Source organism: Gavialis gangeticus, unplaced genomic scaffold, assembly GCF_001723915.1.
Source record: "Gavialis gangeticus isolate Ggan-Ray unplaced genomic scaffold, GavGan_comp1, whole genome shotgun sequence".
Classification (NCBI taxonomy): Eukaryota; Metazoa; Chordata; order Crocodylia; family Gavialidae; genus Gavialis; species Gavialis gangeticus.
The window spans coordinates 23,644,678-23,657,403 of NW_017729002.1; the positions used below are offsets into that span (position 1 = coordinate 23,644,678).

Sequence of the window (12,726 nt, forward strand, 5' to 3'; positions counted from 1 at the left end):
GGGGGGGGGGGGGGGGGGGAGGGTGGAACTTGGTCTGCAAGACAAAATGGCTTTACCAAGTAGTTCACAGAATTTAAGATGAAGAACTGCTGTGGATTAACACCAAGCTCCATGAGGCATGGAAACACATTAACTACAAAGCACTACAATACATTTTTCCTAAAGATAACGCATATCATCTTGAAAGTAAACAGAAACATTATGAATTATATGATGTTCTGCCTTGGACCACAGCAAAACAGTATACGGGGTAGGCATATGTCTGCTTGCTCTTCAGATATGCAAGGTCACTGGGTTATTCCAGAAGGAAACTAGGAGTAGGCCAGCATCTCTTGCATACAAGGGATGCTCAACCCCTGGACTGCAGGCCAGATTTGGTCCTTGATGCCATGTCATCTAGTCCATGGGGCTCCCTGTGGATCTGTGGGGAGCCCTGTGGTCTGTGCCTTGATTCCAGTGTGAGGGGACTGGGTAAGGGTAGCATGCAGTCCCCAGAGTCCGATCCTGGCCAAGTGGGGGCAGCATGGAGCCTTATCTGGCCAGTGAGGCCAAAAACACAAGCACCATTGTTTTGCACCATTACAAATGAATCCAAACATGTTTTCAAGAGGAAGCTATCATCTCTCTCCAGTTGGAGGCTTCAACAATAATGTTCCAAGACATTCTGGGCCGGCTGCCAAGGTAGTTTAGTAACATAACTCACCAGAGTTCCAACTTGACCCTTCTGCCATCCAGCAAGATAGTAGTGGTCTTGTAGTCAATTCCTGCAAGGAAGCCAACAAAAGCTGAGCAAACATTGAACAGGTCTTTAGAGACATACATATGCAAGCTACTTTCCCCTGGTTATTGCATTCTACTGTTCTGGGGTTCACAGAAGACACTCCTTTACCTGATGTACCATCTGGTACTTTGGGGGCACCTTGAATTAAAAGTGATCAAGGGAAGAACTTCATGCCAGAATGCAATGTGCTTTGATGCAACCCTTGTGCTCCCCTGCCCCACCACCGCTCTTTCCATTTAGTTGTATCCAGCTCTTCCAGTCTTGGAGAAAAACCTCTTGAGATTGCAGTTCTATGGAACATACTAGTTTGTGCCGTGACCCGAAGTGATAGTGCTAAAAATTTAGTATACGCTGTGGGCCAATTACCTAGAAAGAGTCAATGTTTTTATCAGAGGAACTTTAACTTATTTGGTCTGTAAAGTACAAGTCTCTTTAAATGAAGATGCAGCCCATCTTGCAACCTCCCCTGAGGGTATACCCTAGGGACTGATACCTAGAGGTTCAGGAGGATGATTCCATCAAGTACAGTCCCCTACATTCACAGACAAAGGATCTGATCCCCCAAAGTTACCACTGCAATCCCCTCCCTCCCCCCGCCCCATAATTCATGCCAATCTGACCTAGAGCAAAAATTCCTTCCTGAATCAAAATTAAGTATTCAGTGTGACCCCCATGTCATAAGACCCCTAGTCATAAACTTCTGAGTTTGCCAAGTACCATCAGAAGCATCAGTGCACCCACTCAACCCCCCTACACACACAAGCTTAACTGTGGTAACATCTCACTGCCTCAGAGGAAGGCAAAAGAAGCCCCCAGACATCAGAGTATTCATTGTGGGGGAAGGGGGGGAGGGGGAAGATTGCTTTTTGGACCCAACAAGGGGCCAGCAAAAGCCCTAAGACACAGGACTACCAAACAGCTTCCACTTTACAAGTACTAACTTTATCCCCCAACCTTGGGGGATCTAGCTTTACCAGCGGGACTGATTCCATGTTTCCTAGTACATGAGACTGGAACATGCAACAGGACTGACACTTATGAGCAAGGTACATCTGCCACAGCAGTTGTCTTTAAGTAAAACATCTCACTTTGGCAGCAAGGAGGCATCTGCTTCAGTGCTACTGTGTTAGAAGAGTCAGTTACTCTCTCTTCATTGTCTGTGCTGCTGACTGGTAGAAATGGTAAAGCCATTCAAAGCATTCGAAACATTTCACAACTTCAAGTCAGTGAGCTTCAGAACCACGCACTAAAACAAAAGTCCCGAAACTTCATCTGCTCTGTCTGCCATGAAGCCAAAAATATGCTGCTTACCTCAAGGCTTTGTTTTCACGGAGAATGTGGTTCTAGGAAGTACATACCAAGGTCTGGTAAGAGTGCAAGTGTCCAAGAGTTAAAACCAGAGAGTGAGGGCTAATATAAGAAAAAACACAGCTTCATGTAGCATTTGATCTTCACTTGCAAAACTTGCCTCAAGCCTTCAGCAGAGCTATTTAAATGACCTTTCTGTTTTAAGGAATTTTAGATGGGAGCTCCACTCAAAGTTATGTTTTTTCAGATTCTGGTGAAAAATTGGGTTTACAGACTTTGCCTAGGGGGGTGGTAATACTATTTCACCCGCCTGCTCCTTATTTAAAAGGTTTTGAAAATTCATTAAGGGCTTGTTGCCAAATTAATATCAAGCCTGGAACATTTGCTTAAACAAGGGTCAACAACCTATGGCCCACAGGCTGGATCTGGCCCATGAAGCTAGAGGACTTCAGTAACGTTTTAGCAGAGAGGGGTTTTGGGTGGCAGCAGCACTGTGGGGATCAGGGGGATGGAAGTGGTAACTGCAGCTGCAGTTCTGGGGATACAGGCCATGCTGGAAGCACTTGCTCAGTGCCAAGCTCTGTTAAAGCAGCCCCTAACACCCCAAGCTACAAACAATTGCCGACTCAGACTTAAACTGTAAACAGCTCAGTTACTTGAAAAGCAAAAGTTCTTGGGTCTAAAGGTGAATCATAAGCTGTGTAAACCACATGGGTCAAATAGAGCAGAGCAATGTTTGAGGAAGGATCAGTCAAAGCACAAGGTCATTTAAAGTCTTGCTAAGTGTGAACCACAAGTCCACTGAGCTCCAGTGTTCAAACAGCACCAAAAATACCAACAAAAGATGCTGATGTTTGGAACCGCAACTCAATTGCCAACACCACCTCAAAAGTGTTCGAGACCTCTGCAAAACAAAGATGATGCCGAGATCAGGAAGCTAGTTTACCTGTTGGCTCTTTCAGTTTTAGAGGAAGCAGGATCCCTTTCCAGAAGCATCTGGATTTATAAGGGCTTCATCACACCCTGATAGGTTGGCCCTTTTTAAGATGTCCAATTTGCAAGTCACTGCACAGAACACAGGAGAAAAAGTATGAACCAGCCCCCAACATGCCAGCTGGCCTCAGGAATGGGGAAAAGCAGTTGGCAGCTTCTCAGTGCTGCGTTTAAGGAGACTCAAGTGTAGAAAAGTGGGTTGGTTAGTAGACTAAGCACGTCCCACCTCCATTCTCCACTTACTGTAACACTTGAACAGGGTTTAACTGCATGCAGGAGTGGCAGCCCTCAGATGAAGCTTTCCATGCTGGGGTAGCATGGAGAAAGGGGCCAACCTTTACTTCCTGCCTCTGAGGGCACTTAGGTCTGGAATCTAAACAAATGGCTGTTGTGTTACCAAGTATTTACTCTCTTCTACCACAAAATCCTGCCCTAATAATCTGCTAATACACAATTTTGTCAATAAAGCAAATGGATTTCATCCTGAACCATTAACAGGGGATGTCTGCTACTGGAAAAAAAAAAAAGTTAGATTTAAGCCTTGATGGGGTGCTATAAAAGCCATGATGATAATTATCTTTAGTTCCAACTATTTCCAGTAGTTAGTCAGATAAAGCAGGCAGTTTACATCTTATCTTCATCCACCACGACCTAACGATCGCACTTACTTCCCTATTAGTAACTCTCTCTAAACTTCCAATCCCAGCTACCCACGCCTGGTTGCAGTCCCACTTCACTGAGAGAGTTTGCTTCTCCATAAAGAGGAAAAAGCTGCAGAAGGAATCAAATAAACCCCTCCCCCGCCACACACATCTTTAATTCTGACCACTCAAGACCCAGGATTACTACGCAGGATATAGTCTGCTGGGAAATGAGGCTAATTAAAAATCCCCCTGTGCCCTCCCCCCCTCCAGTCTCTGTTCTGTTGAGGTGCCATCCTGCTTCGTGTGCAGGAATTCCCTGCGCCCACAAAGCACTGGGATGGAAAGCTCTTTATTAGGGTTACCGTACATCTGGGTTTTCCCAAACATGTCTTCTTTTTGGGTCCTCCCATCTCCGTCTGGGCAGTTTTTTAAAATACAGTAATCATCAAGTGTCGAGGATTTTGCTCTGCTCAGTACTGAAGTTTTTCCCAGCACTTCTCAGTTTGCCCTAGCAAGGAGCTGCTTGGGGCTGGGGGGGAAGGTGATTGGAGGTAGGGGGCATCATGCAAGTCTGTGCATGCATGTGGCTGGCATGTAGCTGGCCAGGGTGGTAGGACCAGCCCAAGCAGCTGCATGCAGGTAAGTCTATGGAGGGCAAGGGTTGGAGGGCCAGGGTGCCTGCCAGCATTTGGGGAAGCTGTCTGGGCACTGGGGCTGCAGCAAGTCAGGGGAGGTGTCTGCCTCTCCAGTGAGGGAAGGAGGGCTCTTTGGAGGCAGCAGGAAGCTGCGCGGCCAGCCTGGCAGCACTGGGGCCAGCACCTGTGCTCAGGCTGGGGGGAGCAGGAGGCTGCAGGTTGCGAGTGAGGGGCACTGGCAAGGCTGGGGACTGGGTCAGGAGCATGGGGCACGGGCAGTGCCAGGAGACTGCTGGGAGCAAAGGGTATCAGCAGGGATTAGGGGGCTGCAGGTTGGGAGTGAACGGCACCAGCATAGTCTGGGGTGGGCGGGGGGATACTGTGGGTCAGGAATGAGAGGCAGCAGCAGGGCTGGGGGGTCTGTGGCTTGACGGTAAGGGGCAGGGGAAGGACATGGGCATATCACTGCCCCCCAATCATATTACCACCCCTCCCACCCCCACAGGTGCCCTCTTTTTGGAACCAAGAGTTCTAATTTTTTGTATGTTCAAAAAAAAGCCCAAAAAACAACCAACTCTTTTTTTGAAGTGAGAAATATGGTAACCCTATCTTTACAGCATTCAATCACACTGGGCAAGTGCTAAGCCAAGATGCCTACAGAGAATAGCAACAATATTCTTAGGGGTGAAAAAGTCACACATTTCCAGGGTACCACTAATTACTTGGCTATTGTTCCTTGTACACCCAGCAGTGCTCAATTGGCTCAACAAGAGGTAGACTCAAACATACAAGCTACAAAACCACAAGCCCACTAAAGACAGGAAAAGCTCCATGGAACCTCTGCTTTCACAAAGCCTCCTACTCCACACATGAAACATTCTGAAAAGGCATCAGTTTCCCTGTTGTGAAGTTTTGCAAGTTAGTCATAGCAGTAATGGGTTGATGTAGTGCTATATGAAAATACACTTTGCAATTTAAATGAAAGCTAGATAGAGGGTCTTTGGGCCTGGTCACATACAGCAAGGGGGAAACATCTCTAATGGGTTTGAGTTTAACCAGTAGTATCTGGCACCCATGCTGCAGAAATTGGAGCATTATAGATGCCTAGAGAGACTTGGGGGTGGGGGGTGCTTATAAATTAAACCCCTCCAGCAGGCGTCTAGCCTCACCTCAGACCAGGAACTGAAAGAGCAGATCATTGTAGAGGTACACCAGCAGCAGCTTGGAGCACCTGTCCCCCACTGCAGCCAGACTGCAGTCTCCTGCATTAAAATGTGAGACGAAAGGAGGTGATGCCTAACAGGGATCTAGCCTGGTTAACCATGCAACATTCTCCCAAGACCATCCCAGAACAGAACCTGATCAGACATTAAAATGTTTCATCTCAATTAGGAAACTGAGCTCCAGTTCCATTTCTTAAGAGGATGGATGCTTGAATATCTGCTAGTGCTTTGCTTGGTCTAATTTATACATTTTAAGCAAAGGTGCAACACAAAGGAAAGCTTTAAAGAAGTACAGAGATGGAGGAAAGCCTCCATCTCTGTACTTCTTAAAGGTTGTTGGCAGGTGCCATAAAATTTGGTTAGTGTGGATGAACCTTAGTGGTGGCCTGCATCTCTTTCTATCTAGTGTTTATCAGTCTTTTTGACACTGAAGTGCTACAAATAGAGGTTAAAGCACTTTCCTTCAGCATCATACCCCCAGAGCTCTATCACAGCAGTCAGCAGATTTAAGAGTCCAGAGTTTGTATAAGCCTGAGTTAAAAAACAAAGCCAGTTGTTTCCCAGACTTTTCTGTGCCACTGTTTTGGTTAAAATATGGTTAGTGTTTAAATGCTAATCTGACAGCATAAGTCCCAACACAGTGAAGTGTCATGACAGCATGTACAGTCTTGCATTTATATACAATGACAAAATTACATTTAGCTATACATGGCTGTCACAGGATTTACCAATCCCATAAAACAGTTCCTCTAATGCCCAAACTCACTGCTTAGTTGACAGAGACAGGTTACACAACAGTAACATTTCAAAGAACACATGTAAGACCCACTACATACATCCGGGGCATCAACAGCACTCCGCACAGTTCCTTCAAAAGCTGTAAGCTTACCAGACAGCACCTTTTATATCCAGGCAGTAGGAAGGAAGGTCTGTTTTAGCAATATGCGGGATAAGCCTGCAGTTTCCTGCCAGGCTGCTAGAGAAGTAGCAGAATGCTCATGTAGCCATGCAGGAAATCTGGCAGTCTTTTCAAACCCACAGCTTCTACCTTACTGCTGTGCTATTCATAGTAAACAGGCACCTTAAAAGTTGTGTGACTCATCAGGAGCTGGCAAGGTATAACTTGTCCAACTGTATTTTATCATCTGCTTTTTTTTTTTTTTAGAGAGACCATTAAGCAGTGGCTTAGTAGCTAAGTGACTAACAAAGCCCACACAAACTACTCTGGGAGGAAGAAATTGTAACTGGTTTTGCTGCAGCTTGGCAGGAAGTAGTGAGAACTAAGGTGCATAAGGAAAGTCCTCCTTTTAAGACTGCAGAGACTGCCTTCAACAGCAGGTTTATCTGATGGCTACATTACATCCAGATATACAGCCTGGAAGCTCACAACAACTGTGAGAAAGTCACAATTTAAAAGATTATATGTTTTAATCCTTTTAAAAAACAGAGACACCCCCTGAGGCTGAATGTAGCTAAAGCACAGCCCTTAGGAATTTATTGCACAGGATTTAATTTAATTCTTCATTGAATGTACTAGGCTAGATCAGTTGAGTTGTACTCAATTTTGTTGCACATTGGCTACACAGCTAGTGCTTGAGACTCTACCAACATGCTCCCTTGCTCCTCACCCCGAAATAGGTTCTGCAGCTGAGGGGAGTCAGGACAGTCTTTTCTTGCTCATTTGCCGCTAGATGACACTGTTGCACAGATGCTTTTGGCACTGCCGCAGCTTGCTGTACAGCCAAGCAAATCCCTCACTTTCCTGCAAAGCTGCAAAAAAAACAGCAAGCTGAAAAGCTGCAAATTAAAGCAAGTTTTAAACTCTGCTAGAATCTATTTTAACATTGGGGTTTACAGGGTTTTTCCCTTTGAATACAGGCTAACAGCAGCAAAAAACAGCTCATTCTGAAACTGACATTTCTCTGCTTAATAGGAACCAGCTTTAGCACCATATTGCAAAACGCGTACAGCTGAGCTCTATACTTGCTATTACTATGCCTTATGCAGTGTCTGTGAAGTTAGTTCAATAGCTGTAACTGCCCTTAGATCATGCAGAAAGAAGAGTCTAACACAAGGCTTATCTTACCACTTCGGTGAGATCGCTTGACCTCCGTTGAATGGTGTTGTAATGCATGAGGCCTTGAAAAAAATCAGTCTCAGCACAGAGTACACTCTTAGCAAGCAGACTGATACCACTTCAAGTTGACTGATATTTTTTAAAGCACTAGAGCTCCCTACCAGAAGAACTGACTATCAGACAGATGCTTCAAAATTCCCTTCACAGAATAAGCTTCTAAACACCTGGTACAGATTCAACAGGATCAGTATTGTGGTGGCCCCCCAAGACCCTGGAGAAATCCCAACTTTGCTGCTTATTTTGTCAGTAATAGGAGCAACCACTGACCATAAGGCAAGTTAAAGAGAAGCTAACATTTTTCATTGGAGCACAAAGCTACATGTTAAAGGATTCTCCGATTCATTCCAGGTTCCCCAATCAAATACAGTATATTTGATATCAATTGAAACAGCTACTTTAAGAGAAACACACCTGAAAAAGTGTCCCTGCCCACATTAATTGTCATGTTGCAGCAGTGCAGGGTTGTAACCCTGATGGTTTAGGAAACATACAAGAGCTCAAACTTCTTTCCTAGACCTGAAGCTTGTCCAACATCTGTCCCAATTACTAAGCTGATGCAATAAAAAAGTAACAAACATGCAACCCTCCCACATGCCTCTTGTATGCTAATTACAATATTTGAAGCCATTACAAGTGACAAACAAAAGAAAAATTCCATCTTACTCCAAGCATCCAGCAATGTTTTTAGCTTGCAGTACCATTTTATTGGTAGTTGCACCTCCTGTGCCATGCATCAGGGAATGAGTTGTTCTCAGAGTGTTTATCTGTGCAATTTGCCAGGTCCAGCCAAAGGACATTGCTACTGGCATTGACAGTCAATGCACACTTAAACCCAGAGAGGCTACAGGCAGGTCTGTGAAGAGGAGTTTGAATTTAAGACTTTGGAAGCTTCCAAAGGATTTTCTAACTTGGGTGTGCACCCATTATTACTCTTTTACAAGGGATCTGGAAGGTTCTTCCTTTTAAAAAAAAAAAAAAAAATCTAATAGGTTTTCAGCAAAAAGGCTTCCAGCCCTTGCGTACATCAGAACTGTCAGAAAGGGCATATAGCCCTGTTCACCTTTGGAGATGGCCTTTAAAACACCATTAATGATGACCAGGGATCCTGGTTTTCTTGCTTTAAAATCCCAAATTCTCGGATTAAACAACATAAAATCCATGTTTTTCCACAATTAAAATGAAATGCCACTATATATAGGTATCAATTTAAAACAATATTTTATTGATATAATTTACAATTTTAAAGCAATTTGGATGCCCACCAGTGCTGCAATCATTATAATAAAATAAATTCTAAATACCTATATCTCGGCATTTGATTTTGGTTTTTTCCCCCCCATCATGGAAAGATCAGAGATCTCCCCATCCCTTCATTCACCAGGATGTGGGTCCAGCTACAGCTTTCCTGCTCCAACCTTGGCTGCTGCTGCTAAGCAACCCCAATATATGCCAGTGCCCTGCCGTTACATCTCACTCCCAAGCCACAGCACCCCCAGCCCTGCTGGTGTCCCTTACTCCTAACCCACAGCCCTTGACTCTCCCAGTGCCCCGACTCCTGACCTGCAGCCCCTGCCCTATCCCCACTAATGCTCCTCACTCCTGACCTGCAGCCCTCTGACCCTGCCAGTGCCCCTCATTCCCGGCTCAGTCCTCTGCCCGCCTGGGCCATGCTTGGTGCCCCTCACTCCCAACCTACAGTCCCCACCCAGCCCTGCCAGAGAGGGCCCCTAGCTGTCCCTGCGCCACGCGGACTCACAAAATGGTGGTCTGCAAAAACAGACTCCAGCATGAGGTGTATGCAGCGAACTACAGGCAGCAGCTGAGGTACCATATGCTGCCCTGCGTTCCTGACTGGGGCTGGGATGCACCAGGAAGGACCAGCACCACACTCCACAGAGGCAGCAGGAAGTTGAGCATGGCTCTGGCCCAGACATGCTGTGGGCAGCAGGCAGGAGGAAAGCAGAGGGGACACCCATGATGCACGATACCCTGGGCTGGGGCTCCTGTGCTGTGCCCAACAGCATGGGCATGGACACTGGCCCCCACCCCTGCCACACACCTGAAGCACCCCCCCATCCCCCTCGGGGACCAAGTGGCAACAGCACAGAGCTGGCCTCAGCAGCAGCACTGAGTGCTGCCTCAGAGCCCGCTGCCCCCCCACAGTACCAGTGCCCAAAACACCTTCTCCCAACACCTCTGCCACCTAGCCACCCATGCATGCCCCATACAGCCCTAGCCCTCCAAATCCCCCCTCCCATAAGGCTTAACCTGCATCCAGCTACCAGGGCTGCTTCCGCTACCCCACCTGGCCGTATGCCTGCCACATGAGTGTCTGCACACACACACACGTAGCGCCCCCCCCAGCCTCTAATTGCCCTGCCCCCACCACCAAGCAGTTCCTTGCAGGCTGGAAGGCTGCCAGTCTGTAAGAGGAAACCTGCCGTTTCCTGCAGTTTTCACTTTTAAAAAGGAGAAAATCTGCACTTTTCCGCAGCAAACAGAAAACCCAGGTCCCTGATGACAACACTGGAACACCACCAGCTATCAGCAGATTACAACCATAATTGCTGTTAGCAGCATGATTGTACTTTTTTGATCAGACTGAACTAGTTGTTCTTCTCTCGCATAAGGTCTGTGCCAAGCCAATCCCTGAGGACTAACAGCTTTAAGTAACACTGCACTTCTCTCTCCAGCATGGTTATAGAGAAGGAAATCATTTTACAGATGGGGAGGCATGTACAGTAAAAGTGATTTGTCTAAGGTCAGAGGAAGTGAATAGCAGGTCTCTTTTGGGCTCCAGAGTCCTTCTGCTGGATCACATTGCTTATATGTAGCCTATAGCACTACTCTGGCCACTGCTACCATTGCTCAGCTAGATGGGTTTTAACTCAGGTTAGCAGCGGTGTGTGAATGCTATAGCTTGCAGTTTCTGTGCAGAATATCATTTAACCAAAAAATTTGGACTGAAGAGACAGTGAAATTGGTGTTTCATAACATTCCACAAGCTTTGTGCTTGGACATTTATTATCTGTGTGTCTTTCTTACCAGATATTAATACTTGTCTGTTATTAGAGAGACAAAAAATGAGTCATTGTTGTACAAAATGCTTTATTACAAATGTTAATATTGAGATTTCAACATAGCTCAAAAAATTATTCATTTTATTTTTTGTGAATGTTGACTTTGTGTGTTCTCTATTCATACCTAATAATTGTAAGCTAAAAAAATCCAAACAAGACAAAAAACCCCACACACCTTTGCTGAAATTACAAGGCAAATTTCTCAGTTTTAGACACAAATCAGCAAAATATAGCTTGGTTTAATTTATAAAGAGGCAAGGTAATAACTATAACCATAAACCACCAATCCCTTCAATGTGGTCCTATGAAGTCGACCTTTTAAGGCTTCTCCAGAGAGTAGCATAACTAAGAGCAGAAGAGCAGATGACAACCTGCCATTCAGGGCATTATTAGACAGATGGGGAACAAGGCATGCTTCACAGATTTGTTACTTAGTCTCACCAGCACGGCTCTTTTTAAAACAGCAGATTGCTGTTTAAAATGCAGACGTAATTAGCCCAGAAGGTGCGCTGTTCCAGGACTCTGGAGACAGCTCCTGGAATGAATTTGGATTCTCAGCTGGCAGAAACTAATGAACAATATTGTGGCTGACCCTCTGGAGAAGAAAAGTCGGATGCACTGTGATATATTATCCTGGCCTTGCAATCCATCTAATATGCTGACAGTAGGAGGAGAAGAGATTTGAGCCAGTGCACTGATGTGCAGGAAATGATGCCAGCTAGGACAAAACTGGATGACTCAACCTTGCTCACAGTCAGGATAGCTACATCATTAATGTTTACAGAGGTAGTGAACAAACACTTTCACAACTCAAGAGGGTAGTGAGATTTTTTGGAAAAGTAGGAAAATGGCAGTTTGTAGCAAGTACTTGCAGACATTGATTGGTAGCACCTAGCTACCAACAGGAGTCAAGAGAAAGGACTTTAAAACTGAACTCAGGCAGGCATATTTTATTTCCTTTTTAAAAAGAAGCTACTCAAATGCAAGTACATCCTCTGGGATTAATAATAATGCAGAAAGAACAGATTCACAAGTAAAGTTTCTACCAGTAACTAAAACCTAATAAATTCATCAGTACACTGAGAAAGGCCATCTAGTCCTGTTTGCTCAGCACCAGGTATAAATGGAGTCCCAATCCATGACTGGGGCTCCCAGGCACTAAACACAGTACAGCTAAAACATCCACCCCAGAAACAGTGGGACAAGTTAAGAGTTTCTGGAAGGATAAATAATGGAGCTGTGATCAGTAGAAAAGAGATTTATAAAGGAACTTTGCTAGAAGAGCTCTATCACTATCCACCGAACAAGAAAGTTAAGAGGGGTAACCGAGAGCTATATAGATTTCATACAGTGTTTCAGAATTTAGCTATGGATTCAAAACCCTAGAAAACAAAATGGGAAGAACAGATCAAAGTCAGGTAGATGGTTAGTGGGGCATTACAAAGATGCAGTTTGGTCTTTAGCGATGCCTTCATTACCATGTTACATGATAAGAATCTGAATTTGGCCAACAGTGAAAAGTCTGAAAACCAATGAGAAAACAAATACAAAATGGGAAATAAGGAAAATCCTCCTGAAAGATGCAACCACAGGAGTATATGAAACATAGCAGGATCAAGGACAACAAGAAGTCCTTTTTTTAAATACATAGGGGGTAAAAAAGGTACTGGGTAACGTGGGGCCTCTGCAAGACACACTAGGAAATCTGGTCATCACACCAGATGACAAAGCTAACCTATTTAACAATTTCTTTGCCTCCATTTTCCTGAGCAGGGACCGGGTCACTCCTCCCATCGGAACCCCCGGGACCCCAGGGGAGGCGCACCCAGGCCTAGGGTCAGTGAGAACCCAGTCAGGGAACTTCTGGAGGGACCGGACGTATTTAAAAATCAGCTGGTCCAGACAATCTCCACCCCAGAGTGCTG

At 45.3% G+C, this 12,726-nt stretch overlaps 1 protein-coding gene across 1 annotated transcript in view; it reads right to left on the reverse strand.

Moving 5' to 3' along the window:
• RAB40C (RAB40C, member RAS oncogene family) overlaps positions 1-12,726 on the reverse strand; it is a 61,588-nt gene that overhangs the window by 19,152 nt on the left and 29,710 nt on the right. The window contains exon 2 of the mRNA XM_019507674.1: positions 704-764. Within this exon, the coding sequence (XP_019363219.1) occupies positions 704-764 (61 nt within the window). The remainder of the gene's footprint in view (positions 1-703; positions 765-12,726) is intronic.